Source organism: Drosophila kikkawai, chromosome X (genome assembly GCF_030179895.1).
Source record: "Drosophila kikkawai strain 14028-0561.14 chromosome X, DkikHiC1v2, whole genome shotgun sequence".
Lineage (NCBI taxonomy): Eukaryota > Metazoa > Arthropoda > Insecta > Diptera > Drosophilidae > Drosophila > Drosophila kikkawai.
In genome coordinates, this window is record NC_091733.1 from 14,254,210 (window position 1) to 14,281,531 (window position 27,322).

General features: G+C 36.5%; 2 protein-coding genes across 4 annotated transcripts in view; one reads left to right on the top strand and one right to left on the bottom strand.

Annotated features, from left to right (window-relative positions):
- RhoU overlaps nt 1–27,322 on the bottom strand; it is a 50,589-nt gene that overhangs the window by 6,258 nt on the left and 17,009 nt on the right. For 2 of the 3 annotated variants that reach the window (XM_017174748.3, XM_070288187.1), the window contains 3 exons: nt 14,620–15,745; nt 1,302–1,452; nt 1,045–1,185 (listed from right to left, as the gene is read on the bottom strand). In XM_017174748.3, coding sequence (XP_017030237.1) covers nt 1,045–1,185; nt 1,302–1,452; nt 14,620–15,618 — 1,291 coding nt within the window. In that variant the 5' untranslated portion in view covers nt 15,619–15,745. Of the gene's footprint in view, nt 1–1,044; nt 1,186–1,301; nt 1,453–14,619; nt 15,746–23,415; nt 24,650–27,322 lie in introns of those variants that run through there. The other variant, XM_070288188.1, reaches the window with a different exon arrangement.
- LOC108079991 (uncharacterized) lies at nt 22,899–25,386 on the top strand. Its single transcript, XM_017174558.1, has 2 exons — nt 22,899–23,044; nt 24,930–25,386. Exons 1-2 carry the CDS (start codon nt 22,899–22,901, stop codon nt 25,384–25,386), a joined length of 603 nt encoding a protein of 200 aa, XP_017030047.1.

Below are 27,322 nucleotides of genomic sequence, written 5' to 3' on the forward strand. Positions count from 1 at the left end.
TGCTAAAAAGCATCTACAGCAAGTGCTATTCCCGGCATTCCATGCTGAATAAAATGTTTTAAATACAATTTTTACATTTTACATTTTTTCATTAAAAAAAAATAAACTGCAAGCCTGGCATTTTTCTTACCAAAATAAGCAACAAAGCGAGGAGAAACTGTGCTTGTTATTTAATTAGCAAGAAAGTAAAGCAGAAATTGAGGCAAAAATATATTTAAATATAAATATTATTATTTAAATATATAATTAAAAAAACAATTAAACCAAACAAATTTTAGCCAAAAAATTCACTTGCACCTAGTCAAATCTATTGAATTATTCCACGTTTATCTTCAGGGCAAAATTCGTATAAATAAGTTTTCACTCTCTGGCAGCAAAATTGTTAGCTTCGAAGTGCAAATTCATGCAAAATTTTGGTAAAATCAGCCAAAGGGCTGCCTGTGTCTCGAGTGTCTGGCACTATGGGGTTAAGAGTGCTAAGCCTAAATCAATCAATTGCACATGAACCGTTGGGATGGAGCTATTTGCTCAACGAAAAAAAAAAAAAAAAAAAAAAAACAAAGTCAAGTATCCACACATTTTGTGTTGAATAACCACAAATTTTCAATTTTCCATTCATTAAAATTCGTGAATGGCAGAAAACTTAAGACTCACACACGGAAAAGTCTAGGCATCTAGCATCTCTCTTGCCTTTCCTTATTATATTCACAAATTCAACACCATTTTTTGCCTACTTCCGGCAACAACTGTGCCTCCTCCTTACCATTCCTGACGCGGAAAACTCTCGGCGAAAGATTTCACAAATTGGTTTTCAACAAAATGAAAAATTCATATACGTGCCAAGCCAGCCGGAGCCAATCCTTGACTCCCTCCCTCTCCCTTCCTTAAAACGAAACCAAGGCCGCCGCAAAGGTCGATAAAATAAAAAAAAAAAAAAAAGGGAAAAAAGGAAAAACTTGGCAAAGGAAATAAAGGCATTTGGAATTGGGGCTCAACTTTGAGGGGAGGAGCAGGAGACCTGTTGAAAGAACGCTGTCCACTCACCATTATAAATGTCGGAGGCCGTGGGTATGTGCTCGGGATTGAAGCGGTTCTCCAGATATGAAAGTATCAGGTTCGTCTTGCCAACGGCTCCGTCGCCCACAAGGACGCACTTGATCGAGGGCTGTGAGGGTGTGCTGCCAGCTGTAAGGAAATCGAAGTTATAGCGATTATTAAAAATACAAATAAAAATATAAATAATATATAATTTAAAAGGAGTAATCCTGTTGCTTGTAAATAATTTCCCCTTAAAAACTCACTCTTTTTGCCATTCTTTTTGGCTTTTGTTGTCACTTCAGCTGCTGTTATTGCTGCTGCTGTTGCGGTTGTCTTCTTTGATTTACGTTTACGCAACAAGAACTTGGAGCCCTTGCCGCTGCTGGCTGCACTTGTGTCGCTCAGGGATTGTTGCTGGATAAAAAATAAAAAATTATAAATAATAAATAAAATATAAAATATAAATATATAAAATAAGAGTGCATTTAGAGAGCTAGTTAAAGACAAAAGAAATTCCTTATACTTTGTTTAAAAATCGTTTAATATATAATAAATTTGAAAAATTAATATAACAGCTTAAAAAATGTTAACCAATTATTATTCTATATTTAGAAAATTATTTTTAAATGTAAAAATTATATATATTATAAAATAAAGTACAAATCAGACTAATATATAATTTAAAGTTACTACAAATTTTACTATATATCAATTATACATTATATATATATTTTCGTAAAGCTTCACTTTATCTCTATTTTACTTAGTTTTTAAAAAAGAAATCAAAATTATAAAATATACATTTAGTGTATATAAAATCACTTTAAAAATATATCCTTAAAATACACTTTTCAAGGCTCACTACATATTGCAACTTTGCTGCATTTAGATTTCCATCAAAATTTGATTATTTTCTTGCCGCATTGCGTATACGCCCTGTATGCGCCTGCCAAATGTTGCCAAGAAGAGTGGCAATTAAATAATGAAAGCCAACAGATTGAGCCAGCTGTATGTAAGTGTGTGTGTGTGTGTGTGTTTGTGTGTAGCATAGGTGTTGTTGTGAACAAGAAGAGGGAGGTGTGAACTAATGCCTAGCGCGACACTTTTGCCTCGCCCGACTAATTTAATATGCACATATAAATTAGTCAAGACGACAGCAGCTGCTCTGCGGGAAAAAGGAAGATGGAAGCGGATGTTCAGAAGATGAACAGAGAGAGCGAGAGAGAGAAGGAAGAGAGATGGCATCAGGCAGAGACAGACGTTTAAAAATCTCTGTAAATGTTGCATTTGGTTGAGTAACATTGCGTATACGCCACCGGCTGTCAGTCCAGACAAAGAGGCCTGCACATTCTCAGTGTCTTGCTAACCATTTCCTCTTAACTTTGAGCTTTGTTTTCATTGTTTTATATATATATTTTAATTTTTTAGTGGATTTAAATTTGATTACTTTAGAAAAATAATCATTCCCTTTTAGTTTTTTATTTTTCCTTGGCTTTTATTGGCGCGGTCAGTGAATAAATATTCTGCATGTTTGATTTAATTCACTGAGCTCAGTCAATATATATTGCAATTTTTTTGTTCAGCAATTTAAACAATTTAATTTATGAGCAACAGTTTGCAAATATTACTGCTGTTGTTGATTAAATCAAAGCGTTTAATGGCCAGCAAAATCTGCACTTGAATTAATCATTTAAACAATTTGCAATTTTTTATATATATTTATGTATAGTTTCCTGTCCATTATACCCCACTTTATCAATTTTACGCTCAAAAATTCCTGTATTTTTTATTTCCTGTAATTAATTATATATTTAACTTGCTGTGGGATACATAAATAAGTCACAAATAAAGTGGAAAACAAATGTTTTATGCAAGCTTAAAACCCTAAATACAGTTGTCTAATGTTAATGGGTTAATAAGGGCCAACTTCCTATATATCCATCATTGTACGTTACAATGGCCAATTACAAGGATAGCTATCGATTGGAAAAAACCAGGGGAAAGTCAAGGAAATCGAGTGCGAGTGGGGATAACATATTTGCCAGACGCTATCTAAATCAATATCTAAATTGCTTTGCGTTTTGTCGTTGTCAACTTGAGAAGGTCGGGTCTTTCCACCTCGCACTTTTCCGTCCCTCAGAGTTTTCCCCCATTGCTTTGCCATTTTCCGCTTGTTAGGCGATAATATCGCATACAAGCTAACGGAAACTTAAAGTTGGGAAGGCAGCGAGGAGGTGTTAGAATATCCACAATCAATATATGTATACACAACAGCCAAAAAGGTTTGACCTTTTCAAATGAAATTGAAAAGAACTATATAATCTGGCGAATCGGACAATTAGCTTGTAAACCGTATAAAAGCATTAACAAATTACTCTGTGTTCTGGTCATTCACATTCACATTCCATTTTTCCCCATTTCCCCCATAATTTTTGTGAGTTCTCCCCATGGCTTTGGGTTTTCTTTGGGAAAAACTTTGGTCTTTCGTTATGGCCAGTTTGCGCCATAATTTCCTGCCACCGCCTCTCCTCGACTTTGAGCCAACTTTTGCCTGAGAATTATTCACAGCTCTCAATCAACAACAAACATGGAGATTTCTGCCATAACCCCCGCCGACGCTGCTCTCTTTCAAATTAAATTAAAACGTCTGTCTCCATCTCGCTCTCTTTCACTTAACTTCCTCCTTAAGCTGACTAAAAATAATTCCTTGTGTTTTTTTCTTACCATTTTTGGTACATAAAACCGAAAGTCAAAGCCAAGTTTCTCTTCTTGACAGCGCAACTTTGCTGACAAAAAAAAAAAGAGAAAAAGAAAATGAAATGGAAAATATGGAAAAACCATGGAAAGAAGATTAGTTGTTATAAGCCGAAGTTTGGAATACCCTTTCAAGTTAATCTGTATAATTTATATAACATTTTATAACTCGTAATACTCTTCTTTAAATAAAATTTAAAATATGTCACAAAAAGAGCAAACCCCTTAAAAAGGACGTAAAAAAGGCATACTTTTCCAGGGTATCTTAAACTATATAGGCTTCTGAACTTTAAGAAAGCTGTTAGCCATGGCAAATGCTGCCGATCCCCGAAAGCGATTTTGGGGGGGGGGGGGGGGGGTGGTAGAAAAGTTGCCATTACTTCCTGGAAACTCCAACTCTCCCCCAGCTCCTTTGGTCAACGTATATATGCAACTTTTTAATAATTTCATTCGAGCGGCCAACATACTTATGTACTTATAATTTTATTTTGTATTTGAAACATTTTTTTCGTTTTTTTTTATACATTTTATTTGTGGGTTTAAAAGTTTGTCGCCTTAACCCTTGACTTTGGCAGGAAGTCCCTAGGGGAAACCCCAAGTTGAGGCAAATAATTGAGGGAAAAGAATGGCCTGGGGAAAGTTTTTACCTACTATATATAGTCTCTTGTATATACTATACTATACATATAGTAAAAGTCGCCTAGACAGAGGCTGAACTTTAAAAATAATGCGTTTTTTACCAGCTTCTAGTCACAATAAGAATTAAATAAATCAAGAGAAAAGGAAACCAACTTTTACTTGGTAAACGGAAGTGACTGCTGGGACTTTATGCAAAAAGTAACTTCAGTGGTGGAAAGTTGAAAAAAAAAAAAATAAAAAAAAAACAAAAAAAAAACAAGTAATAAAAATTGAAAACATACACTTTTTAGCATACAAAAATACCAACAAAAATATATAAATATAACTCCCTCTTTATATCCTTCCTTCTCGCCCAACTTATATGCTTTCAAACAATAAATAAATATTATTAAGCAACGCCAATCACAATAGTATCTACAATCAAAATAACTTTTAACATTTTGGCTGGCGACATTCGTGCCATTTTTGGCCATTAAAAGTTTTTTTTATTTGGTTTTGGCAAGCATGTAAATCATGCTTAGAGCACAAGGACAAGGACGACAGGCAGTAAACTTGAAAAATGGGTCAAAGTTTTGCCTGTATTTGGGGAAATAAATCAGCTGAAAGTCTGCCTCATTTATCCATCACCCAAAAACATACTCAACAAATAGAAAATGAATGAATTGTAATTTGCATGTCTTGGCAGAAGATCCCTAAACTCATATTTTGGGCAATTGAATCATGAATCCCGCATGGGACTCAACTTTGCGTTAAGCGGCCATAATTTTTTTTTTAAATATAATATAAATATGAAAAAGTACATGTATGTGGTGAAAAAGCCTGACAGCTGCCACAAAAAAAAAAAAAAAAAAAATGTTTTGGAATTGAAATTGATGGCATTATCATTTATGGATTATGCTGGCTTAAAATTTGAATATATATTTCATAAATATATGCGTAACTCTCAGCCTAAATTGTTGTCGCACTCAATTTAGTTGAAATGGAAATGTGTTTGCCTGATTTAAAGGAAAGCAAAATAAATATGAAGAGGATTTTCAGCAAAATAAGTATACGCAGTGGTGACCAATGGTGGAATATTTCTACTAAAATCTAAAGGAAAAATAGTATTTATTGTTGTAAAGTTTTATTTTCAGCACTTAATACTAGTCTTTAGTTTCTTATGTTTGTAACATCATAATTATTATTATATACTTTTAAGTGGTCCTTTTTTGCTTTGTTATTATGTGGCAAGTTGCTATATTTCACTTTGTTGTTGTTCTTGCGACTGCCTTTGGTGCAGCAACAGCAGCAGCAACTAATAAAATTGCGGTCTATGTAATGGCATGCCACTTATTGCCTCAACGGGGAGGTTACTACTAAAAGCCCAACCGCAGAAACCAAAACTAAACAGTAACAGCAGCTACAATGCTGGCCAGCGAAAATTGTTCTGCGCCGAAATGAACATGAAATTAGTTACAATTTCGGGTTAAAAACGGAAACTTTTGGGCGTTCAAGAGGATGATGCAACAATAATGGTAAAATAAGGCAAGGTAAAGTTCTAAAATCGAATAAAAACAATTTTTATCAAGCTTTTATATAGAAATCGAAAATTTTTTTGTATATAAATAAAAAAATAAATTTTGGAATATTACAGATTTAAAAAAATATAATTGATTATAAATAAAATACCCCTTTTACTAGGGTAAACGAATTCCGGATCGTAATTAAATTCCTTTCTACACAAAAAAAAATAATAATAAAAAAAATAAAGGTGTTGTGTCTGTGAAATCTTAATTAAATTCCTTCACACTTGCATTCACAGCAGCAATATGTTTTTTCAGCGTTTGACAATCTAATTAAAAACACTAAAACAGGAGAGAATTATGTTTAAATGAAAGAAAAAATGTTATGTAAATGATATGCAATCTGTTGGGTAACGTGGCGTATGAGTATTTTCACATTACTCATACGCCTGCTCAGCTTGGACAATGAAAACGCAAAACCAGGCCACTCTTTTCCCACTTTTTTTTAATCACAGGTAAACTCTTCACATTTATCTTGTTCTTTGTTGCACAAAGTTTCTGTTGGTGTAGTTGTTGCTGCTGTTGTTGCATTTTTTTAGCCCGCCGCCCGAGAATATGCAACGAAATATGGTTCACGACCAAGGTAATTGGCTCTGCGGACTTTTGCAATTAATAAATGCAAAAAACGTGGCAAAGTAAGGAAAAAACATGGAATATGCATGTGGTATATATACATAGAGATAGATGCACTAGGAAAAGCCTTTCTCAGTTTAAAAATATTTTAAATGTTGGCGAAATTAAACAAGAAATTGTAGCTACAGCTTATAAGGCCCTCGCAAAAGGTACTACATTTTTTATAAGCAAAGAAAATAATTGAAAATTGTCTCTCTCACTGTATTGGTTGGTGTTGTTTTCGGGTTATTGTTTGCCGGCCGGCTGGTTGATTTCCCTTTTTTTTTATGTTGTTGACTTGTTTGTTGATTTTTCGTTGGCTGCGAAAAAAAATCGGTATGAAAGGCGCGACAATGGCAAAACATCGACTGTCGTCGGCTGGCTGACAATTTGAATTGCATTGACAGCGTGGGCAGCATTGACATCACTTTCTTTGTTGCCATTGTCAACAAATTGGAAAAGCTTTTCTCACCCACCTCCCGTAAAAATTGCATTAAAAAAAAGAAGAAATATGTATATAGAGCAAGTTTGTTGCTGTTGCCGCAGCGAATTGGTCAATTTCAATCAATGGCCAAAATGCATTCAATCCGCCCAACCGCCAGACAATGAGGCAGGCCAAACGCAAAGTGCAACACTAATACAAAACAACAAAAGCCGCATGAGGTAACCGCATTGAAATGTCAATGGTAGACAGACAAGTGGCAAAGGAAAAGGTCTACTAAAAATAATATATATAAAGATAAAACTTCAAAATCAACATAAGAAGAGTAAATATAATAGCTGAAAAAAATATAACAAATAATACAAATGCCAACGGATATAGAAAATATGGTAAATGCATAGACACATTCATAAAATATTCAATATTGTGGGTACTAGTCAACCTTTAAATTAGGGAATTCCTTTAAAAAATATATAGTTTAGTGCAGGAAAAAATATAAAGTCCTTGAATATAAATATGTAACATAAATCAACATTTATGTTTAGAAAACTCAATTGCTTGATATTCAATTCATTGATATTCAGAGTGGACAAGCTAAAAATAAGTTAATTCAAGTTTTAGGAAGCCTTTTTGATCAAGATTTAAAATAAATGTAACAAAAATTAATTAAATAGCTTTGCATTGGTAATTATATAATATTTTTTTCTATATTTAAGAAAAAAGAAAACTTCAACTAAGAAACTTTTTCTATAATTAAGAAAAACTAAAAAAATCAAGACAAAACACAATAAATACCTACCTTTTTTTAGGGTTAATTTTTCTATTATTCTCAAACTTAAGGTGTTTTTTTCTGTTTTGCTTCGTTTACTTAGTGTTTCCTTAATATAAAGAAGAATAGCACTTGTTTTGCTGATAAGATTTTTGTAAAACCATGGCAAATAAGATAAAATATGTGTATGCGCATATAATTCCCGACTGGTTCTAACATCCCTAGAATGAAGTTATTAAATATGTGACTTATTAATAGCGATTTTAGTTAAAAATTTCTATGAGTGTACATAGCAGCATAACTACTAAGCCTTTTCCGGAGCTTTCTCTGTTTCGTTAATGAATGCCATATCGCATTTAATCCCGCAATATCTGCAAGTCTTAGCCCTTCCAAAACAACCTGCAACTTGCAACTCGCAACCCATCTGTGCCAGGTACATTGATTTGGCATTTGGGAGCAGCAGCAGGAACAGCCGGCGGATCAGCGAGGGGCTTAAAGCGGCTTCAAGAGACCCGCTTGACAGTTAGATAAGTTGGCAACTGGCAAATGCAACATGCAACACGGCAGATTAACCTGCACAGTCACCCCCTTTCACATGTCCCCATGCTCCAGCCGGCTTACGGATTTGGATCCGTATCTCTGCGTCTGTCTGTTTCGTGCTGTGCTCTGTGTCATAATTAAAAATTCAGCAAATTACACATGCAACGACTGCGATGACAGCCGTAGTTGAGAGTGCTATCTCCCTCTTCAAAAATACACTTGGGGGCAAGTAAATAGTAGTTACTCGGGCATATTTATGATAAAGTTATTATCGTATAGAGTGTGTTATTATTACAAAGCCTAGAATTGAATAGTAGTAATGATTAAGCATAAAATATTCCAGCTGTATAAATAAATATTTATTTATTTATTTATGTATACATACAAGTACACATCATCATCTATCTCTTTGGCTGACGACCCCAATTTCGCACTTAACCGGCGGCAACCGAATGCCACAGCCAGCCCACTCGTGTGGCAGAGATGTCTCGCCGCAGACCGAGTTGCCCCAAGTGAAAGAGGGAAATGGAGGGAGACGAATCGAGCCAGAGATGTGCATCTGCAACTGCATCTCTGCATTTATGCCAGCCCATCAAGTTAATTAAACCCATTCCCAAACACAGCCTGCAGAGTATCGGAATCTGAATCGGAATCGGAGTCGGATCAATCCGGAAACTCGAGTTCCGAGAGAGAGACACCTCCAACTTTCCAAAACGAAGGCGAGCCATAAAACTGTAAGAGTAAAGTCGAACTTTTTAATCAAATAATGCAACAGGCTGTGGGCAGTGCGGCGGGTGGACCTGGTCCAGATGCAGAGCTACACAGAGATAAATAGTAGACTGTGTGTAATGTTTGTGCTTGTCTCATGGTCGCCATAACCGGCTTGGTTGGTCAGCATCTCGGCTAGCCAGTTGGTCGCGCCAGGCAGGCTTGGCTAAAACACTCTTAGCCCTCTCAAAAAAAAAACAAAAAAAAAAAAAAACTCGCACACCCGCCTTAACTCCTCCAACGATTTGTGGCTTTAACTCTGTCAGACAGTGCGACGACGCGAGCCAAAACAACTTAACTTAACTCTACTCCAACTATGTGGCAACAACTATGTTAATGCACAGCAAATATTTAAGCATTTATTTTAAAGTATACTTCTTATAATTATTTTCTTTCCGACCTTGTAAGTCCCCACTTTATGGGTCTCTCAGTTCCATTTATTTTCATTTAAAACTGACCTGTTTTCAATTCCCCAATTGGGGTCACAACAAGAATTTGCAATTGCTTGAAATTCAATACACTTGAACCCATCTAGATTTTTGTTATTCTTGTTTATTTCGTATACATTTTTCCAGTGCAGTCGGCCACAGTGATTTCAATTACCCAACTTGCAGCTGCAGTTGAATTTTATTTTCAACACAAACTTCTGGCTTTTGTTTTTGTTTTTTTTTTTTTCTTGGAGCTGCAAGGTAAATTGATCTTAAGTGGCATAATTTTCAATGCAATGTTAAGCCAAAACAAAACAAAAAGCAAACAGCAGGTAAGACACTAATCTACAGACATCATTTATATATTTCTCAACTAAACTCCAAGACAAAGAATTACATTTTCACTTTTATTTATGACTCAAGTTGGCTTTGTTGGCAAGTGTAATCGATATTGCGCCAGCTATCTCGAATGCTCATTGAGCTTGCAATGCCAAAACAACATTATTCTCGGCTCTCCGATATATACAAATATGGTCTGGGTCTGGTCTATGGCCGTGTAACCGAAGACGATTTTTTCGCAATTTCAGTCTGAGACCTGCATTGGATTTCATTGCATCTAAAAATTGTTGCTCGAGTTTCAGCAATTGTTCTCAATTGTTGGCTGCTACAATTGTCGAAGTTGCTCATGTTGATGCCGTCTTTAGACCGCAACCTTGTCAGCCAGTTTGAATCCATATATAGTGCATAAACACACATGTATATATATAATATATAGATATATATACATATATATGTATATCTTGAGGTAGATACTCTATTTATTGCCTTGTTTATATGGCAACAAATCCAAGCGCATTAAAGATGGCCTGAAATCGGCCAACGAATCCGACAAAAGGAAAGCAATTCTACCTTGCTTTCTCTAGATAACTGAATGAATGCATATAGCATATATATGTATGTATATTTTATGCTAATCCTCCTGTTTATTTGCGTATTCTGGCAATCTGTGAAAGTAGCGTAATTAACGTAGAGATAGCTTGTATCTTTGTATCTGTTGCACTCAGCTTTCTCTACAGATTTTCTACAAATTGCACCCACTTTCGGTGTTTCTAGGATATTAGAGTACACTTTATTTTATCCTTCCTATATTTTTAGTAATTAGACAAACACCCCGCCAATTTACATAATATATGCTTATCTTTCAAGCATAATATTCCAATTTAATTTATATAATTAGTATCTGTGAGATGCAAAAGCAAAAGCAGCTGAAAATGAAGGAAAAGTTGCAGCGGAAGAAGCGGAATATCTGTCCGACAATTAACCAACTTAAGTGTAATTACGAAATTTTCCTTTTCCTTCATTTCAGTTTCTACTTTTGTGGTTTCCCGCCGTCGCCCTGCTGCTGCACATTTGGCGACTTTTGCGGTTCTCGGAAAAGCTGGGGAAAAAGTGGCGAAAAGCTGAGGAAAAAGGCAGAAAGGTCATAAAGGCCGGTGGTGTGAAGTGCATCCCCATCAGGGTTAAACCATTTCATTAGCGTAATTTGCTTTTTAACCGGGCGCAGACACATTCGACCAGGCCAATTCTTATTCATTAGGAAGAGAATTTCTGCCCAGGGTTATTTTTAAATTAACAATAAATACAAATATAATATAATTTGTAGTCTTTAGTCTTAGATTTTCCTTTTAAGTGAAAGTATATTTATATTTTTGTTTTACCTTTTCCTTTCGCTATCTTTACTTTTCCCAGAGTTTTCTTTGCTTTCGAATTAATTTCATTATTAATTTACGAAATGTGTTTTAATCCCGACGCCCATTGCACTCAACGATGCCTGCCATTCGTTAAGGAAGGAAGAACAGACGTGAAAGTGTTCTTACATTTTTATTTGTGCAACATTTTAATTTCTCTGTCTGCCTTTAATGGGCGAAAAAGTTGCACAAGACCGGGCGAGATTGTGAAAGTGGTGGAAATTGTGCCAATGATGTGGAGAAAGGAGAGTGGAAGCAAGGAGGAAGATCCTGGAGGAGGTCCTGGATATATCTTCCTGGTTGGCCGTTGAAATGAAAAGCTCAAGCAGACACAGGCGCAGACATTGACGGGGCTTTGCGTTCGTCCATCTGAGTAAGTATGTTCTTACACGGAGAGAAAAACTTTGATTAAGAACTTGAATTTATCTTTGTGTAACTGGAATTTTTATTTTTTTCTTTTATAATTAAATTATAAATGGAGCTATTTATTTATATCAATAAAACCAAAAAGAAGTTGGTTTATAAAAAAAAATTAAAAGTTAAAATTTAAATGAAACCTTTAACTGCTGTAATTGGGATGGCCTATATTTACTCGCAGAAGTTGACGATCAAGTAAAGTACTTTCAGGATAATATACTTAACTTGTATAACAGCTGCGTTCCGGTTCGTAGAAAAATAATTCGTGCAACGGAGAAACCATGGTTTCATAATGGCATTCGGAATGCGATCAATGAACGCGACAAAGCTTTCAAAAAGTGGAAGAGGTATAGGACATCACATGAATACAGGAAATTTAGTTTGCTGAGACAATCTGTAACTAAGCTCATTGACATTGCTAAAAGCAGCTACTATTCCCGTAAATTTGAAAGAACATCTTCTACTCAAGAAACATGGAAAACAATAAAAAGTTTGGGAATAGGAAAATCCAAAGGGAGGGTGGAACAGGACATAGATGTGAATGAACTAAATAAACAATTTATAAAATGCTCAGTACCTGAAGTTCTTGACAATCAATACTTACAACTTGCACCTGAAATCGTCTGTGATAATAGGTTTAGGTTTGTGACTGTTAATCAATGTGATATTCTACAGACTATACTTGACATTAAGAGTGATGCGACTGGACTTGACGACATTAATCCGAAATTTATCAAAATTTTGTTACCTAGGATTCTGCCTTATTTAACTCATATATTAAATAAAGCATTAACAACCTCGACTTTTCCTGACTGCTGGAAAACGGCCAAGATTATTCCGATTCCAAAATCAAATACTGACTACAGACCTATATCGATCCTGCCGTACCTTTCTAAAATATTAGAAAATATAATGGCAAAACAAATAAATAAATTTCTCACTGACAATGAAATGCTAAATAATAATCAGTCAGGATTTAGGAAAGGTCGAAGCTGTACTACAGCTATATTAAAGATTACTGACGACATAAGGAAACAAATGGACGATAACAATGTCACATTTTTAGTTTTACTGGACTATAGCAAGGCTTTTGACACTGTAAACCATAATATTCTATGTTCAAAGTTACGTAATATGTTCCATTTTTCAAAAACTTCTGTTAAGCTTGTGTCTTCGTACTTAAATAATCGTCGTCAATCAGTTGTTCTATCTAATGTATCGTCGGAATTTGGAAATGTCACTCGTGGTGTCCCCCAAGGTTCAGTACTTGGTCCACTGTTGTTTACACTGTATGCTAATGACCTACCATCTGTGTTGTCAGAATGTAATGTGCATCTGTATGCCGATGATGTCCAAATGTATGTGAGTCGTCCTTTAAATAGAATAAGTGAATGTATTGATGTATGTATCCGTGAACTTGCTCGAGTAAATGAATGGGCAATCAAAAATGGACTAGGCATTAACCCAAATAAATCTAAGTGCCTCGTAATAAGCAGAAAAAAAATAAAGCTAGACAATATCGAACCTCTTCACATTAATAACAGTCCATTAGAGTATGTCGAAAAAGCCGTAAATCTTGGATTTACATTCAACAGGACTCTTACATGGAACGATCACATCGCAAAGGCAATAGGAAAAGTATTTGGAATGCTGAGAGCATTGTCTGTGACTAAGGGTTGCCTGCCTATAAATGTTCGTATGTTAGTAGCAAAAACATGTTTAGTTCCGTGTTTATTTTATGGTGTAGAAGTTTTTTCAAATTGTGACTCGATTAGCCAAAATAAAATAAAAATAGTATATAATAGCATCGCAAGATATATATTTAATTTGGCACGAATGGAACATGTGTCGGCTTATGCCTATAAAATTTTTGACGTAGAACTTAGCGGATGGATAAAGATGAGAATATTGACATTTCTTCACAAATTAATATATAAGAAAGAACCAGCATACCTATTTGAAAAATTAACATTTACTGCGTCTAGAAGACTAAACAATCTAATTTGTATAAGGCCCAGATCCCTGACATCCGAGAGACAATTTTTTATTAATGCTATTAGATTATGGAATCAGCTACCCAACAACATTAAAAACATTAGCAATGCTACGCAATTCAAAGAAAAGGTACTCTCACAGTTTAAATAAGTCCCATAAATTAAATTAAATTACAGCGACTTAGGAATAGGATTAGGATTAAGTTAAATTAACTACAAAATATACTAAATAATAATAATAATAATAAACTTTAAATTGTTAGATTAAGAATATCATATGCACAAATTTTGTTTAGATTTAAGCTTTATGACAGTATGTATTGTAACCCTTTGTGACTAGCGCTCTAATTTATAAGTTTTACACTTGTAGCGTTAGGAAGGCAAATAAAATCAAATCAAATCAAATCAAATAGTTAAAAACATTTACAATACAATGTTACACAAACAACTCAGTGTTTTTGAGTGCACTGAGAGGATTGTTCCTTCCTATGAGCACCTGCTTTTAACTGACCTGGTGAGCGAGTATCTTTGGCCATTATCAAAATACCCAGACAATGCCAATGTGAAATGCTAAGGGCAGTAAAATTCGTAGAAGTTTCCTTCTACAACAGCAACACAGGTAAAGTCTGAAGCCACGAAAACAAAATAATCAAAAAATATATATTATATATCTTTTCTTGCCAGCCACTTACGTACTTTACTGAGAATGCCATAAATATAATGACTCTACATTTGTTTATTTTTTAATATACATTTCAAGCTTTCAATATTTTAACGTTATCAAAATTAGCCAACAAACAAATTAGATTTATCTCGAATATACATATACTAGCCTGTCTTTTTCCCTTTTAGATTTGCAAATGAATTACCCGAATATGAAATGCATTTTGAGTTTGTTATTTACTCACCAAAGGACTCCGGCTTATCACGGTTTGGTGCTTTTGCTGCTGCGGGGGCGTTGGTGGCAACGGATTGCATCCGTAGTCTGTGGCCTGTTGCTCCGGTGCAATGCCGAAGATAAAGGGACCACCACTACCGGCACCACATGGCTGAGGTGGCAGAGACGACGATGGCGGCGGAGAGTTGCCTGCAGGACGACGCATACAAAAGTCGTCCTCGAAACGCGAGTCTGGATAATATCTGGTGGGCGACGACGTGGAAGTGGTGTGAGAGCTGCTGCAATTGCTCGAACTGCTGCTCGAGATGATTCCCTGGCCAGTGCCCTGACCCAAAGCCGCTGTCATCTGTCGGTCGAAGCAAAAGTCCCGCGACTGGGCTGTCGGCGACGGTGGACTGCCATAGGGATAGCCAATGTGAGGACTCTGCAGGTGCTGGTTATATTGCTGGGACAGGGCATCGAAATCATTGAAGCCGTGTAATCCCTTGGCACTGTCCCGCTTCTGCTGCTGCACATAAGGCGAGATGTAGCTCCTTGCCGGCGGCAGTGGCGGCAACGGCAGGGACTGCTGATGATGATGGTGGATATTGGCTGTTCCGCCGGACTTGCCGGACTTCTTGCCCACACTCATCACCGTGAGCTGCGGACGCCGGTCGCCCAGCAGCGGTCTCTGTGAATTGTTGTAGGGATGATTGCGCTGCATGCAGGCCGAGCTGAGCGACATGTTGTCCTCGTAGTCATCGTGATCCTGATCAGGATCCAGCATCAGATCGTGGCAGTCGTAGGTGTCCTGCAGGTGTTCGTAGTACTTGAGGGTCTTCATATTCGCATTCGGCGGTGGCAGAGGCGGTGGTTGCTGCTGCTGCTGCTGCGAGACATGTTGCTGTTGTTGCAGGTGTTGTTGCTGCTGCTGCTGGTGACTGCCAACGTTATCCAGGGAATCCCCCATGGAGCCAGTGCCACTGCCCGCTGTCATGCCGCCAAACAGCTTGGCCAATTTCACAGTCATCTCCCTGCGAATGTGGGTCTGTGTGTGTGTGTGCAAACTGGCTGCTGGCAAAACTTTTTCAATTAAAATGTTACCCAATGCCAAAGACAATGACAGTTGGGGGGACAACTTTGCCGCAATTTTCTAACTGCAAGAGAAAAAAAGAAAGAGAGTGAGGCATTAGGCAGGATAAAAAGCATAAGAAATGAATATTTGCAAATATTTTATAGATTATATATTTCAATAAAAATATTTTCTTCAAAAATCTAGCATTGCAAAATAACATTTTAATTTCCGGTTTAACTTGGAACCGATATATTTCAATTGATATTATTTAACCGTCTCTAATATATATATATTTTACATAAAATACAAATATGAGCAATATGGCTCGTCTCTGCTGCTTGTTGCAGCTGTTGCTGTGTGTTCCTTTGAGCGAAAACCAGTAACGGAAACTGTAATGGGATATGTCAGCCGCAATTGCAACTACAGTCGCCAGAGCAACAGCAACATCAGTTGATGCAACTGTGGCAGCCGCAACGGAAACAAAAGGAGGAGCTTAGGCGGCAACTTAAAGAGAAATAAGTGCAATCACAGAATACAGGAACTGACACAGGAAAAACATTGTCCAGAATTCAAGAAACTTCAAATAAATTGAACATTTTTAAGGAATAAACATTAAAAAGAACAATGAATCATTTACAATTACAAAAACAACAGTAAAAAAAAGCTCGTTAAACATTTCAATAATATGCAGCGACATCGTTTTAGAAACTTCAACAGCAAAACCTAACCAATATGAGAAGGTACAATTTCACCAACGTTTACCAATACTTTTCAGCACCCGAAAATAAACTTTACAAGGAAATATATGTATGCACCAAAGAACCACTTAAATCATAACTTCCCAAAACTTGTAAGCCCGCAAGAATAACAACCCAAACTGCATCAATAGTTGCTGAATCAGAAATGACAACATCCAAGAATAACTTCACCAACAACTCTCGTCAGTGGGTGGAAGAAGTGCAGCATCAGCCGGCGAAACGCAACGACATTGACGCGCGAATATTTTCCACATATCGAACAGCAATAAAACTGTCAATTCCTTACATAAGTTGTGCGCAATTCCCCTTCTCCTAGCCAGGCTTTCGCCCCCCTTTCACTTTGGTCTAAAACAATTGCATAAAGTTAGAAATGAACGTCGAAAACAATAATAATAAAATAAGGGAAGGCAGCAGCAGCCACTGCAGGAACTGAAGAAGAAGGAGCAGCAGCAGCAGCAGCAGCAACCGCAGCAGCAGCTGTCAATTAAATGCTTCCCCATTGACGTCATAATAAAATGTCATAAAAAGAAAATAAGCGAAAAGGAAAAGCGTTGCCAAAGAATATGCACAGTACAGCAGGGGATGTGAGGAACAAAAAAAAAATGCAGGTTGTAGGATACATCCAGTGTTATTTTTCAGTGTTTTTTTGTCACAGCTACACATATTCCAGTTTTTATTATTGTTCCTCGCTGCGGTCGTAACACTGAGAAATTGTTCACATTTTCCACAATTTTTGCTCTGAAGGTAGATCTTTTTATACAAAAAATCTATAGAAAGTGGAAATGGCATAAAGAAGCAACAAGTTTGCAATTTGCACTTCAAATCGCGTCAAAAATAAATGATGTTGGCAACCGTCCTGTGACAAAGGCCGAAAGGCGAAGGAAATTAACTGAAGACAAAGTCATCAGCTATTTTTTTTTACAACAAAATGGATAAGAGAAACTAATAAGCTCAACACTGAACCAGAAGCGGAAAATGATTTAACTTAAATTAAATAAATAAAAATAAAATATAACTGAAAGATGTAACCAAACTTGTTTTAAATTTGCAATCTTGCTAACTTCCATCAACTGAAAACTGATGACAAATTTGAAATAAAAATCGCTGTCCAGTCTCGACTGCCGTTGATTGTGTGGCGCAAATTTTAATGAGACAAAAAGATGTCAACGATAAAAGGTGACTGGGGGGGGGGGGGGGGAGAAGAATCTGCAGCATGAGAGGGTTAGTGTTGATGGCCAGTGGAGACAAGGAACAAATAAAGACAAAGTAAGGAAAAAGAAAAGACTTTTCAACGGGTTGCCAGACCATTTGCGTTGATCTCTTGGCAAATAAGCCAAGTTGTTCTCGACCTCCTTTTTTTCCTTACCACGACCCGTATCAATTATCTATTTCCCCTCACCCCTGACACTCCGTCTGTCCGCCTGTCTGCTAATAATTGCATTAGCCCGCTTGAGCTAGTGATAACGGTTCCTTGCTCGCGTGAAAAGGGGATTCTCCAAAGGCGGCGGAAGCGGATGTGACGCAAAAGGTGACACTTGGAGAAGAATGAGGAATGGGGAATACTTTTTCAGTTTAGTTTCTATAACAATAATTATTTTATAACTCAATATATTATATATTATATAATTATTTTATAACCTTAGTTAAAAAATTATAAATATAAACAAAAATAAATATTAAAAAAATTATTATAAATACGATTTTCCCAAGGTTAGATTATTATCGAAAACAAATAACGAAATATATTTTGAAATTAATTTTATTGTTATCAGGCAGACATATTAAGTAGCTAGCGATATATTTATCTTAAACTTATCGATAACTTCCACAGTAAATGCATACAACAATATTTTTATAATTTTAACTCATTTATTAGTAACAACAAATAAGTTTTATGAAAATAATGTCTTGCCTAAGCAACTCATTCGCTTCATTGTCTTTTATCGCTTTGTTCCACATAATTCGATAAATTTGCCTCTTTATACAGAGAGAGAGAAGAAAAATTGTCTACTGATGGCTTTTCTACAGCTTCTTGAGCTTCTCGAGGCCCTGACCCTGACTTTTCCCTCTCTGATGTTCGATTTCCCCTTCTCATTTAAAGCTTGCAAGAACTTTCCTTGAACAGTTTTGAGTTGCTGTTGTATTTACTTTGCTGTTGCTGTGCCTCATGTGGCAGGGACGTGACAGGAAATGGCCAAGAAAAAAAGCGGGAGGCGTCATAAGAAAAAGGCAGGAAAAAGTGAGTGAGTCAAGTGCAGGGCAATTAACTCAGAGAAGAAATGAACAAATCAGGGACAAAGAATAAAATAACTATAGAAACTAACATTATAAAATGCTAAATAAAATTAATTTAAAAAAGTTATATTCAAAACTTTCTTTTAAATCCAATAATAAAACCCTTTATGGGCATAATTATTTTCTCCTTGACGTACTTAACGTGGGCCTTTGTTTTTTTTTTTTTTTTTTTAACATTTTCAGTCTTTCATATTATCATTAAGCCGCTTTCAATTCACTTCGTAATCGGCTGAATCAATCTCCCAACATTATGCACTCATCATAATGCGCCCGATGATCATTAATTTGTATTCATTGTTATTACAGGTCCGATGCTGTTCGCCTCTTTTGTGTTTATCTCCTGCCAAATGAGTGATGAATGTTTAATAAGGACTCTGCGCAAAAATTGCATTGTGAATATATACATATTGGAACTTTAATTTTCGATTTGTCATAATCCAAATACGATTTTCAGACATAACACGAAATGTAATAATAATAATTATAAATTGTAATAAAACCTTAACAATTATTTTGGTTGCTATGCATAATGGATGATGGTCATTTAAGCAACAATTTTGTGGTAATTGCGGTCGTGGCATTTGTATCTATATCTGCATCTGCTGTGAAGTATCTGTATATCCACATTCGACTGATGCCGGTGCCCGGGCAGGTGTAAGGTTTTAACAAATAAAAAATAAAATCTGTGACGAGCGAAACCGGTTTCCCATCACCCGGGGTCCTTTGAGAACATTTCAGCAGGTAGGCTAACCCCTACAAACTATGAGATACAATTCGTATCCGACCATGTATCTATTAGATACGAAACAATAGGCGAGCAACAGCTGGCGCTGCTTCTTCTGGTTCAAGTCAGACCTCGATCTCCTATATACATTCGTTCTTTATCTTTTTTTTTTGTTATTTTTTTGCTGGCTGGTTCTGCTTTTGTGCCTGCAAATTGATTAGATTCTTCCGAAGCAGCTGCCTCAGCACAATAGACACAAAAGATTCAAAGATACAGAGAGCAACTGGAGCAGTTTTTGCTTTGCCTTACATTTCTCGTATTTGTATAACTTTTTTTGTTATTTGTTGTGTTACTTGGCTTAGTTCCCTGAGCGTGTGAAACACTTCCGTATTTGTTTTTTTTCTGCAGGTGCTGTTGCAACAATTAAATGTCATTGCAGAAAAAAAGTATATATGTATCTCACAATTTTCAATGCAAAATCAAGTTAGTAGAGAAGACCAGCTAGTCGATACACTGAAACAGCAACACATTTAACCATAAATTGCTAATAGAAAAATGTAAGTTAAGTATTTTTGAACATATTCCTATTCAAAATAAATATAACAATAAATTAATTCTTTTTTTTTTAAGATGGAATATCTCAAAAAAACTGATGTATAGGAAATATAGGAAGGCCGGATTTGAGTTTAGCCTATTAAAAACTTTTGGAAAAGAATATTCGGCTCTTGACTCTGGGATTTTTTCAAATATAAAATGTATATAATATAAAATATATATAATATAAAATATATATAATATAAAATATATATAATATAAAATATATATAATATAAAATATATATAATATAAAATATATATAATATAAAATATAATACAAAATAAATAGAAATAGTTCCCATCCATACTTTCGATAGAATTATAGCCGTTTTCCCTGCTCTAAAGACTACAAGGCAAAAAAAAATAAAGTCAAGAAAAAGGGAAAAAGTGTAAGCAATAATATCGCATCACGCGCATCTACAAAATGATTTCACACACAGCAACAACAACATCGGGCAGCAACATTAACTTGCTCTTTCATTATCGGCACATCATTATAGGCAAGAGTTCCTTCTTCGATGTTGGCGCTGTGCTGCTGCTGCTGCTGTTGTTGTTGTTGTCGTCACATTTGTCGAGCGACGTTTATTTATTTTGCCCTTTAACTATTTGGGCAGGCAGAAAGCAACAACACCAACTACGACAACAACTACGGCGGCAACAACAACCACAGAGATAACAACAACGATGACGACAGCCGCCAGCGGTCTTTGCTTTTTTTTTTCTCCGCCATATATTTTTTTCTTTCTGTTTTCTCGGCTTGGAGATGCACCTTGATTAAATTCCAGGAATTGAAAAAATCTTTTAGTCGCAGACATGGACGGACGCTTGTTGATATTTACCCAATGATCAAAGGGGGCTCAGCCTGAACGGGGGGGAGGTCGGTGGTGGGACTTGAGGCCCACTCCAGACTGGCTCCATTAATGATGCAGCAAATGGTCTTCCTTTTTTTTTCTTATTTTTATTTTTCGTTTCGTTTCGAAGCTAACAGCAGCAGTAACTTGCAACAACAGCAACAGTGATGATGCTGCTGCTGCAGCTACTTCAAGTTGGCAAAATGTGAAGGGAATTTTCTTTTATTGTTTTTCCCCCCAAAAAAGAGCGAAAGAAATCAGCAAACAGCCAAATAATAGGCCAGGCATAGAAGATAAAACCGAAAAAAATTTGTATCTTCAGAATATAAGATACTCTAATTAAAAATAACTTTTTCAATTGTTTAATATTAATTTTTAAGAGATTCCTTTTTATATTTAACTGTAAAAGCTGCTGCAAAGCCGAAAAATTCTTCTAAAAAAATTAAATACATATTCTAATGATTTTTTAGAGAGTTATTTTTATATAGTTTATTTTTCTTAGTTTATTTTCATTTGGCAACTTGGCAACCTTTTCGGTCTAAACAGACACAACATAAAAAAAAAATACTATCTTGGCTCAACCAAAAGATACTCGTGTACATGTCTCTCGGCTTCTTGGGTCGTTTCTTCCCTCAGTCTTCCACTTTGCGGTTGGGTTTTCGATTTTCTATCTGGCATTTCTGCACAATAGACCAGCTGGAGAAGGAGGAGGAGGATGCTAAGGCAGAGGCCGGCCTCCATAGTCATCTCAAGTGTTTCCATCTCGAGTTGCTGCTTTGCTAAGCTTTAAAGATTCCCTTTGTTGTTGCTCGGGTTGTTTGGCATTTAACTGCAGTGCTTGTCAAACCGTGCACCCATAGACAATGCCGCAAAAGTGAGGCTTCTAAAGAGGAGGGGGAAGCACGAGGAGGAGTTCAAGAAGAGCAGGCACAACCCGGGCCAGAAGTTGCTGCTGCTGCTGCTGTGCTTGCCTTAATGATTTTACATTTTTTACATAAACAAGCCGGTCGGTCGGTCCCCAAACCACCAGCTGTCTTTTCTTTTATTTTTCCTTTTTCTCAATTTTTTTTTTTATTTTGCTGGCAGCAAATGCAACTCACGGAAAGCATTCAAAAGCAATTAAGCGCTTTCTTCGCAGCCACAAAGCGCAAGAGAGATGGCAACACGCAGGGAGACAGAGATAGCAGGTACACATGAGTTGAAAATGTAAAATCATCAATCAAAAAACAAAAAATATATATATATATATATATATACATTTTTATATACTTTTTTTTTGTGGCGGAAAACAGCTAAGGAAAAGCCAGGCCCAGGCCCAAGTTCAAAACTGGAAATTCTCTCTCTTTCTGGCATGGCACAAGGTTTAACGATCAGAGAAATATTTGTGGATAGCCAGAAAACTTGTCTCGAAACAGTGTTAAGTAATAGCAATTAAGTGAGTTTTAATTCATAAATATGTAAATATTAAAAGTTAAACTTGAGTTTTAATATTTAACACATTTTTGGGATTTCTAAATAATATTTGTAAATAATATTCATCTTTCATTTATAACATATTATTTAGAGGTCTTGAAAGAGTGTTAAATAATAACTGTGTATTATTTAAAAATTCTTGTGAGAAGCTTATGAAGCCTAAAATATAATCTTACTTGATAGAAGAATATGAATACATTTTAAATACACCTCAAAACACATGAAAAAAATCTTCTAATTAAATAAAATAATATCCAAAAAACACTTAAGTGAAGAATAGATATCAATTTAAAAAAATTCTAAATTTATATAATTTAAATATTTATTAAAATGAAACAAATTTCAACTAGTTTTTTTTTGCCGTGCAGCGCAGGCCGGCCTCACAAAACAACAAATTATTAGCTTGATTATGCCAACAACATAGCCACAACGAATTTCGAATTCTTTTTTCCTTGCCTTTTTTTTATCGCATATATTGAAAAATGCTTGAAACTAAAAGCCAAGCGCTGTAATCATATTTAACTTTGCCTCGGCCTGCATGCCGCCTGCCTCATCATCGGTGGCTGTGCAGCAGCAGCAGCCTCATCTCCTTCACCTGATTTCGGCTGCCGTGCCGTTCCGTGGCATCGATGTGGATGTTGCCGCTGTGGAGCCGTTGCCAAACCTCAGAGGCAACCGCAACAGGTAATTGATGCCGCTTGCGCGTTGCAAGAACTTTAATCAATTTTTCAGATATTTTTCTTTAGTTTCGTTGGCTTTTTTTTCTTCCTCCTCCTCCGAGTTGTTCGTCCACCTTTCAACGTGATGATGCCTGTGTGTATGTGTGTTGCAAGTGGCTATAACAACCGAAAACGGCAACCGAAATGGCCAACACAAACGGTTTCGTGCGGCAAGGGGCCAAGGGGGGGCACCAAGGGGATCGGAGTGGACCCAAATGACTGGGAATTTGGCCAGGTAAGCCAGGTAAGTGCAGCCCAGAGCGGCCAGCAAGTGGCAGCCATTCGCCATCATGACCATACACATACAACAAAGATATATACTAAATACATACATACATATATCTCAGGGATGGCAGCAACAAATTTTAGCAAATTACTGTGAGGTAACCGAAGATACGATATGGACAAGGGTTCGCAGATCAGATATCTGAACAGCACGAAGGTATAAATCTTTGGAAGAAAGGGCCATAAGAGCGCGCAGGCGGCAAGTTAATAACACTTAAAAAATAAAGACGCAAAATATAAAAAGGGTGAAGATAAATATAATATTTTATTTTCTGATTAGGAACTAATAATGCTAGGTTTGCTATGGTTCCACACCTTTTTTGATTTAAAAAAAAAAAAAAAATGGGCCGCTGGCTATAAACTGAAATTTTTTATTTGAGGAAAGCCAAAGAACGCTTTTATTGAAGGCCAATCATAGCGACATTTTATCGCCTTTCTTCGCCGATAAAAATCAACATTGAATATTCATGGTTACTGCTTTGATTGCCACTGAAATCACGCTTATCTATATCCGATTTCCCTGATGGCCTGGCGATACTTTTACACTTATATAAGCCCAGCGACAAGTTGCCGTCATTCACTTAACTTTCACAATTTTCGATTTCCACACACTCCCCCACCGCCCGGGTCCCACAGCTCCTCTTTATTCTCCAGCGAGGTATATACATACACATATGTGATCCCCTCCAGAAGCCCCACATGCCGCCTCTGTGGTCGGCTGTCTACTCAATCACAGCGTAAAGCACTTCTGAGTCATAAAAACCAAGCCAGACTGCGATTGTGTAGTTGGCAATTTTATGCAGCGCCAACTCTCTGGACTCTAGACTCCTCCGGAGCACCGTGAATGCGACGGTGTCTGGAATGGATCCAAGGGGACACCACGGGCACGACGGCCGGGGGTTCACCATAGAGTCGAGCGATAAAAATGACACATGGAGCTCTACTCTACTCTACTTCACTCCACTCCAAAGGCAAATGGCAGAGAGACAGATGGAGAGAGAGTGAGTGCCCCCTGTGGCAAGTGACATTTCGTGGGGGCGCAGACAGGCCGAAAAGCGGAGCAACTTGATCGAGTTCCTTTCGTGGAGGTTTTTATTTAATTCGGAAACTTTGAAAATGCAACTCTTTCGGAGGGCGCTCTAAACTTTTTGATACTCTTAACATTGAAGACCAAATGAGTTTCGTTCAACACAACATAATTTCGTAAATTATGTTCAACCGCCTGCAATCGAAATCAAAAGTAAAATAAATAAAGCATTTGAAAGTCAAATTTTGAATAGCTAACGAAGTAAAAATCATAGCCTGCTATATCCTCTGACCGTAAAATGTTTAAACGTTTCACTACGTTTGAACGATCAAAGTAGGCCCGAAATTTTTAATCCAAACAGCAAGCACTGTTCTGAACATTCAACATTCATTCCGAAAACATTCTTCGAACTACAAGAACCAAATTGTATTCTTCTATTTTCTGAAAAATTTTTATCATTTCGAAAATTTCTATGAAAAGAATCGGAAATGAATAAGGTTTACGTACTTGTAATAATCTTATCTATCTTCGCCCACAGCACGGGAGTCCTCTACTGTCCTCAAGGGGTCAGTGCTGACAGCGTCCTGTTCTTAATCATGGCACCAATGGCTTTGCACAAGTTGAAGGTGAAAAACGATCTTTGGGAATGGCAAACTCGACTGGGACACATTTTAGAGTTTGGAATTCTATGCCTGCTAGTTCAAGTGGTGCTTGTTGCCATTTGGTTCCCTGTAAACCAAGTGATCCAGATTCTGATGGACTTCTTATGCACTAAACTTCCATTCGAATACATTGAAGCCTTTAAAAAAAATGGAGCTACTGTGTGCATACTAGCCATCGAATTGATAGTGCTTCTTAAGTACTTTAGCCTCCAGGATGTTCACGGTATCTACGGGTCCGAGGACGAATTGGTCACAGAAAGCACCCTATTGGTCTTGGCAAAGCGGCAGAAGACTCTGGAGCGCAGGGCGATGCGAATGCAGAGACAGTACTAATAAGTACGAAATTGTAATTAAAACATAAATTAAAAGAAATTATAAGAAATAACATTTAGGCCATCCAATCCATATATATTCTGTATTGATATTTATTTGATATTTCTCGATATTGTATCGATATTGCTCAACAGGTAAGTGGTTTTCTGGTTTCGTTTTTGGCCAAGTATCTCTTGTTTAGCCCGATTAAAAGTACAAGCCACAAAAGCAACACGTTGACACAATCGTAAGTAATTATTTTATAAAAAATGTTTATAATATGCAATTGCACTCACAGCAGCAGCAACAATCGAAAAAAGAAAACACAAGCAACCCAACAACCTTGACGTTGTTGTATATGCCCTTTAATGGAGATTTTTATTTTACCTTATACGCTTTTGTGAGCTTCACCTTGAGGTATCTTTTTCGGAGGTGGAGCCAGCCGATGGGCGATGGGGGAAACTTGATTTATAATGCAGCCGGACGGTCCCCAAAAAAAATATAACAATGTAATTGCGCCCTTTGATCGTGTCCATGGGCAACCTTCGAATAAAAAAATCTATAAAAACTGTAAAATCTTAAAAGTAATCCCAAAGCAAAAGATTGCCCTATAAGCTAAGTAAACAGAGGCGGAGGAAAAGACTGGGGTGCCAGGCCAGTTTTCCTTTAAAGTTTAAATAAACAACTTCATTAATCATTGGAAAATAAAGGCGATAAACAAGCAGAGGTGTAACTACAAACGAATTAGAAAATATGGAATCTCTGCAAGTATTTAAAAACATAAATTTTCAACCGGAATTCAATTTAAAAATGTCTCCCCAGAAACTGAAGGTGGAAAGTTGGGCTTTTTCGCCATCTCTCTTATGAATTTCATTGCGTGAACTTGGCGACACACAAAAACGACCAAGAAAAACATCAAATATAAAAAAGAGAAAAAGAAAAAGAAGATTAAAAACTGGGAACAAGAGGAAGCCAACTCCTGGCGTCAGCCCATAAAAAAAAGGTAAAACAAACAAAACAGGCAAACAAACAACAACGACAGCGAAGGGCAAAGGCATTCATGATGCACTTGGAAGAAGTTCTCCGTTTAGCTTAGCCAAAAATAAAAGGTGGGGAAATTGCCTTTTTACCTTTTCGGTTTTATCGAAAGTCAATTGAGCGTATACCGATAATGAACGAAGGGTGATAAATCGCTGCTATATTCGGTTACATTTCGCCAATCAATTGGAACCGTTTTTAATAATTATTATTACGAGATTTATTTCTATTCGGATGAGTTAACATGACAGAAAGTAATTCGAATGGATAAGAATTTTTGTTATATTTTATTATTATTTTATTATTATTATTAGGAAGCTACACGCTTTTCTATTGCTTTTTAATGGTTGTTACAGTATTGAAAACAAACAAATATGAATTATCTTCAACTCTCTAAAATTACCCTTCCTTTTAGGCTCTTAATAAAATTCTTGGCTAAAAAATGAACACCTTTTTGCTTAATTGGTTCTCTTAACCACTTAAGTTACTTCTTTCGCTCTTCTCTTTAAAGGTTTTTACTTTTTTCCAAGTTTTAAGCTGCCTGACAAACATTTTACTTTAATTTTGTTGTCACCTAATTTTGATTTATTTGTTTCTGTCATTCTCCATTTTTTATTTGGCGTCCTATTTTTTTTTTCCGGCTTTCCTTTTTGTTTCTCAAGAGCCTTTATTTCTTTGCTATTTTTTTCGGGCCTGATTTGCTATTTAAATGTTACAACGAAAATTCTCGTCCGTATTGAGAGTTTTGTCTGCCTGCCTGTTAACTTGGCTTTCATTTCCGTGTGACCCACATTTTCAGAGACGACAAATTGCCAAGAGACACAGAGAGAGAGAGAGATTTTCCATTGGGCTTCTGTTTGGCGCCTTCAATTGCCATTCACCCACGGCAATTAAATGGTTTTCTACAAGTTAACCTTTC